We start from the raw sequence: 6,807 nt of genomic DNA on the forward strand, positions 1-6,807 counted from the left end.
ACCGAAACCACCATTAATTTTTTCAGATTTTCAAGGTTTAACCTCCATAAAACTCAAGAAATAAACCTAAATTCTTACTTATACTTTCAACATACTAAAACAATCATTTTGCATTTTAAATCTGATATTTTATACAAATAAAAAAAGCTTTATAAACCAATATTTTGAATGAGTGGTGGCCGGATTTGTGGAGAAATGGTGGCAGCCGGTGATGAGCGGTGTTCGTCGGCGGTAGGGGGCGGTGGTCGCCGGTGGTGGTGGTGGTGGTGGTGGTGGGGGTGGGGGATGATAGTGGGTAGTTGTGGATGGGTGTGGGTGGATGGGTGAGAGGAAGAAGATAATAGTTATTATTAGGATTTTTGTTTTTAATTTATTATTATTTTATTTTAAGGGTAAAATAGGTAATATAAAAAATTCATTAATAAAAGAGGCTATTTAGCTAAAAACTATTGAAACTAAGCCATAGTGCAAATTGCACTATAAAAATAGGCCATTTTGCCAATGACCCCTTTTATGTATCTATCAGTGTAAAATTACGTACATAACTCATTTAATGTTTCCAGAAGACTTTAATTTTGAATTGACCAATCCAGCCAACAACCCAAATAAATGAGCGACCAATCCAAATTATCCAACTCCAAGAGACTCTCACACTCAGAAATTTACTTTTGAATTTATAGTACTAATGTTGAATAAAAATAGTTGGGAATTTTCCTAGCATTATATATTCTCTCGCTCTTTCACTATATTTGTCTAAAAATATTTCACTTTTAATTTCTTCAATTCCCCAATCAATTCCATTTTTTTCTCTTCTAACACACACATATATATATGATATGAAGAGAACCAAATCGTTTCTACCGTCGCCGCTGTATGGAAATGTGATCACTGTTCTTAGCATCGACGGTGGTGGAGTAAGAGGAATTATTCCGGCGACTATCCTTGCCTTCTTAGAATCTGAGCTTCAGGTAGTATAAATATATATATATATTTAATTAGAGACCATTATGCATGGCTACGTACGTACGTACGTACAAATTATATAAAAGATGGATATTTGGTACAGAAAGTGGAGGATGACAAGAATGCTAGAATTGCAGACTATTTTGATGTAATTGCGGGAACAAGCACAGGTGGACTCATTACTGCCATGATTACAGCCCCAGACCAAAACAAAAGGCCATTATTTGCTGCCAAAGATATCATCGACTTCTACCTCCAACACTGTCCTCTTATCTTTCCACAACATCATACCAGGTTAAATATATAGAGAGAGAGACACACACACACACATACATAACACTGTCCTCATATCTTCTCTTAAACTAATATGCTTTGAATTTTATCTCATTTAATTAGAAACAAATTTTATTATGTATTTGAATTTAGTTTTATCTACTTTAATTTAAATTTAATGTTTCATGGTCTTAATTTTATATGATTAAAAATCATTCGATAAAACTAATAATTGTTCCGACAGTTGTAGATGGAATGAGACTTATCCCAAGTAGAACAAAATCTGTGCCATATATTTATATATATACTAGATATAAATATTTACTTACTTTTATTTATAAAATTTATTAATTATTTTTATTAAATTTATATTAATATCATATAAATTTTAAAATAAATATCTTATTTTAATTAAATAATTTATTTATTTTTGTTTAAGTTTATGTTTGTTGTAGTTTTTGAAGACAACAACAGATTATATATTATATGTTTAATGTAATATTAAATATTATACGTGGATTTTAAATTTAAGTTTCTTCCTAATTTTAAAAAAAAAAACAATTTGTTGTTAATTCACAGTAGATATGTTTAATATTATATTATTATAATAAGTGAGTTTAAATTTATTTAAAATTTTATTTAAGTTATAAAATATATGATTTTATTATTTTTAAATAATTATTATTAAAATATCTAAAAAATATCGTATTTTAATTTGTTTAATTAATTATTATTTTAAAATAATTATCATTTTAAAATATCTCAAAAAATATCATTTTTTAATTATTTATTTTATTTTATTTAAGTTTAAAACTATCCTTAAATATAAGAATATTCTGTTAAATACAAGAATATTCTGTTAAAGTTAACATTAAAAAAATAAAAAATCGTTAAAACTAAGAATTTCCGTTATCTACACACTCATTATATAGAAGATATATATATATATGAGTGTTGCTATTTGACACGTTAAGGTCTCCAACACCATATGAAGTGGCACTTCACGATTAGTTAGCAATACCCCATAATATTTACTAATTTCAAATATATAAAATCTCATATTGAATTACACCAATAGCGATATGTCACATCCTTGTAGTATTGAGCATAAATATTGCTCCTTAACAATTATTTCTCTCTCTCTCTATATATATATATATTGAATATTGCTATTTGGAGGTACCTAACACTATATTGAAGTGGCATCTTATTTAATTTAAATATGTGTGAGTTGATATTGAATTGTATGAATAAGGATGATATCTATACGTCATTTTCCAGCCCTTGGCAATTCTCATTCATATTACTCATAAGTCATAAATGCCCAACTACCTAACTTTATTGACTAACAGTAAAATAAATATATGTATAGGCATAAGCATACAGGTCATCTTATTAGTAAGGTTAAGTCTCTGAGTGGACCAAAATACGACGGGAAGTATTTGCATAATCTGCTGAGAGAAAAATTAGGTGATGTGAGGTTGAACCAAACGCTTGCTAATGTCATAATTCCAACATTTGACATCAACCGTCTCCAACCTACTGTCTTCTCTACCTATGAGGTATACTAATTAATTAATTGTAAATACATAACAACATTATTTATTTAAATTTTGAGTAATTTTGGGTCCGTTTGGTAAAAAAAATTGTTTTTGAATTTTTTAAATACAAAAATAGAAATATTTTTTTATTTTTATTTCTTTATTTTTAAAAAATAAAAATATGTTTGGTAACTATTTTTTGTTTTTGTTTTTAAAAATAAAAAATAATAAAAGCGTTTGATAACTTTTATTTTTATTTTTTGTTTAACAATACGAGATATTGATTTGAAAAAATAGAAGAAACAAAAATTGAAAATTGTTGAAAAAAATTTGAAAGTAAAAAAATTCTATTTTCAAAATTTAATAAATTTTAATTAAAATTTATAAAGATAATAAATAAAAATAGAGTTATCAAACACATTTTTTGTTTAATTGTCAAATTTTTAATTAATTAAATAAAAAACTATTTTTTAAGTGTTACCAAACAACACTATTGTTATACACTTTTATTCTACACGCTCAAATGATATGTAATTAATCTTAATTATACAATTAAATATGATGTAATTCCTAATTAAAAATATTTATAATTATTAATAATTACATATCGATCATAATGTGTATTTTGAGTGTGTAAATTGAGAAAGTATCTATAAAATTTATATACAATTTTACTTTTTGGAAGTGATTTAGCTTGTTAATTTCTCTATTATATATGATTTGGTTTAGGGAAAAAGGAACTCCAGCCTAAATGCTTTGTTGTCAGATGTATGTATTGGAACCTCAGCTGCTCCAACCTATCTCCCACCTCATTCTTTTGAAACCAAAGCCTCCAATGGTCAAGTTAAAGAATTCCATCTCATTGATGGTGGTGTTGTGGCCAATAATCCGGTAATTAATTAAGAACATTATTCATAATTATTTAGCATATATATATAGTGAATCTTTTTATAGTCATAATGCATGTTAAGAAGATAAATACTAAAAACAGTTTATAATAAGGATATCTTCACAAAAATAAAAAACTGTTCATGTTAGTTAGTGAATTATTACGTATACGTGAGTTCAAAGATTCGATAACATACGTAAGAGAACAAATCATCATTGTCTCAAATAATAATTTTGATATATATATTTTTTTTTTGTAAAAGTGATGGAATGAGCTTAAGATGAAGAAATAATCTCATTCATCCAAAAAGACAAAAAAAAAAAAAAAGTCTAGTGTTTAGCCTAAGAGCATGCTAGGCTAATCCATGAGTCGTTTTATTATTTTATTATCATTTGCGACTAATGTGAATTAAAGATGTCCAATAAAGTTAGACAATAAAACTTTAATATCCCAAAACAATACCAACTCGTTTTTTGAAGAAAGAGTTATTATTAATGGTTGAAAAGGGCTTGAACTTGTAAAACCACAAATTTGAACCCAAATAACGGATAAGCTATAGTAGAAACATGTAATTTCTTAATTATGGATCTAAATTAAGATCGATGGCTTCTAAGAGGTATTAATATATAGTATTAATAAGGATAATTCTAGAGTGAAATTTAGCATGTTCTTCGAGATATGTGTAGCAAAGGGTTATACTTCTTTGTACGTAGTTTTCATTGCAGTAACATATAGTATTATTTTTTGCAATTTTCAAATAATATTTACTATGTATTAGTAAATGTGTAAAGGCGTTATGACTTTATAACCATATTAATTTCATTTTCAATTATTTTAGGCTTTGGTTGCTATAAATGAAGTGTCGAAAGAAATTCACCAAAACAATCCTGACTTCTTTCAAATAAAGCCGATGGAGTTCGGCCGTTTCTTGGTTCTATCGATAGGAACTGGTTCGGTAAAAATAGAGGACAAATATAGTGCTGATGAGGCTGCAAAATGGGGTCTGTTGGGATGGTTGAAAAGTCACAACTCTGTTCCCTTGCTTGATATTTTTACTCAAGCTAGTAGTGACATGACTGATTTATTTCTCTCTACTGTTTTTCAAGCTCTCAACTCCGAGAAAAACTACCTTCGAATCCAGGTTACTTTGTTTACATAGATATATTTTTAATGTCAAATTATAAAGTTAGTATGTATATATATAGCAGAATTCATTCTCTTACGGGGATTCACTTTAAGTCATACCGGTAAAGCTCTTTATTGTTCTCGACTCGTGAACAGTTTTTAGCGCGATTTTTTGTGTGATCGTGTATATTGTAGTTATTTAGAACATCCTGCAAATTTTCAGAAAATTCCGAATAGTTTATAGTACTGAAAACTAGGTTCAAACATGTTGTTTTCCACGCGCATAAAAAAAATTAGTCACTCGGGCAACAATATGTTTAAACCTAGTTTTCAGTGTAAACTATTCAGAATTTTCTAAAAATCGCACAAATGTTCTAAATAGCTACAATATACACAGTCATAAAAAAAATCGCGCCGAAAACTGTTGAAAGGTCGTCCTGCCAATAGTACTTAAAGTGAAGAATTGTCTCATATATATATATATATTAATTATTTTGATTATGTAGGATGACACATTAAGTGAAAAAGAATCTTCGGTGGATATTGCTACTAAAGAAAACCTAAAGAACCTTGTGGGAATTGGAGAAAAGCTGTTGAAGAAACCTGTTTCAATGGTTAACTTAGAAACTGGTATCTATTCTCCTAAACATGGAACTACGACAAATGGAGAAGCTCTTACACGGTATATAATAAATATCCATCCATATATAATAAAATAGATATTACACTAAATATGATGTTATATTTATTAAGTTTTGACATGTTGTGAATTGTGTGAATATGTATAGATACTATTATTTTGGCAAAATTAATTTTTAAATTTCATATATTTATTATGGTCTTAATAATTAGTGTATATATTTTGATTATTAGTATATTTTTTGTGTAAATATTATAATTCTATATATTTTGATCTTTTCTTCAACAGTTTCTATTCTTCCCCCAATCTTATAAAAAAAAAATCATTTAATCCTTATAAATTATTATTGGTAGACAGTTTTAAAAAATTTATATATTCTAATAATATGGTAAATATATTGTGTATAACTATATAATATTAATATATATATATAATTTGTTTGTAATTAAGCAGTTTTGCTGAAATGCTTTCCCGGGAGAGAAAGACTCGTGAAAGTAGACCAACTATAGAAGAGGCAAAGACTACCGTTACCGTAGAAGTTTCTATTCCACGAGATAATAGATATAATCTGGAAGTTGGTGCTCATCAGGGCTCAAAATCATTCCCCCCCAGCTGTTATAATAAGAATCATCATCAATCACAGTCTCAACAATCATCATCATCATCATCATCATCATCATCATCATCATCATCATCATCATCATAGGAATGCGCCTCCTAATAATTCTCAAAGGCATGCAACTATCCAAGAACTGATACAGATTATGCTTAGCACTAGGCTACCACAACCTCAGCCATTGTCATTTAGAGACTTTATACATGATCAGGACAACGGCGATCGATGACAGTACTACCAACCTAAGATATATAGAGTCCTAGTAAGATATATTGTCTTTCATTTGACAATACTAGTAAATAAGTATGTGCTTTAAGGATATTATTATTTATTTATGATAAATATTATTTTGGATATATGAGTTTGGAAATAAAGTCAACGTAATTGGAATTGAGTGTAATCTGGAGTAATTGCTCAATTTGACATGTTTGTATGACCATATAATTACATGATAATCATGTAATTGGAGGTCTCAATTACACTATCCAATTTCATAGCCCCCATGAGAATTTGGTGTTTACTATCAATTTTTAAATAATATTTATTATATAATATTATTTTTATGTGTAATTATTAACTGTTTTATCAAACATGACAATAGAAATTCATAAATAATTATAACTTGACATCCAAACACAACTTGCATTTTAAAATACAGTGTAATTACTCATATATGTAATTACTATACAATTGTTTTCAAACATGCCCTTATTATTAATTAAATTATTATTTATTTTGTTTATTTTTATAAAAAACACGG

At 27.6% G+C, this 6,807-nt stretch overlaps 1 protein-coding gene across 3 annotated transcripts; it reads left to right on the top strand.

Moving 5' to 3' along the window:
• The first annotated feature begins 697 nt into the window (after positions 1–697).
• Positions 698–6,403, top strand: LOC133816913 (patatin-like protein 2). 3 transcript variants are annotated; one of them, XM_062249252.1, is made up of 7 exons: positions 698–968; positions 1,067–1,257; positions 2,609–2,798; positions 3,507–3,668; positions 4,505–4,807; positions 5,298–5,473; positions 5,882–6,403. In XM_062249252.1, the coding sequence occupies exons 1-7, from the start codon at positions 837–839 to the stop codon at positions 6,135–6,137; spliced, it is 1,410 nt and encodes a 469-aa protein (XP_062105236.1). In that variant the 5' UTR covers positions 698–836; the 3' UTR covers positions 6,138–6,403. The 3 variants fall into 3 exon arrangements, with proteins under 3 accessions (XP_062105236.1, XP_062105237.1, XP_062105238.1); XM_062249253.1 differs by having other exon boundaries at positions 703–968; positions 5,885–6,403; XM_062249254.1 differs by having other exon boundaries at positions 830–968; positions 1,101–1,257.
• Positions 6,404–6,807: the final 404 nt, after the last annotated feature.

The sequence above is a fragment of the Humulus lupulus genome, chromosome 2 (genome assembly GCF_963169125.1).
Source record: "Humulus lupulus chromosome 2, drHumLupu1.1, whole genome shotgun sequence".
NCBI lineage: Eukaryota > Viridiplantae > Streptophyta > Magnoliopsida > Rosales > Cannabaceae > Humulus > Humulus lupulus.

What these genes read in the sequence shown, in the direction of transcription:
- LOC133816913 (XM_062249252.1), top strand. Translation starts at nt 837, where the DNA reads ATGAAGAGAACCAAATCGTTTCTACCGTCGCCGCTGTATGGAAATGTG. An exon ending in TTTCCACAACATCATACCAG is followed by an intron (nt 1,258 to 2,608) that starts GTTAAATATATA and finishes ATATATGTATAG; the next exon opens with GCATAAGCATACAGGTCATC. An exon ending in AATGGAGAAGCTCTTACACG is followed by an intron (nt 5,474 to 5,881) that starts GTATATAATAAA and finishes TTTGTAATTAAG; the next exon opens with CAGTTTTGCTGAAATGCTTT.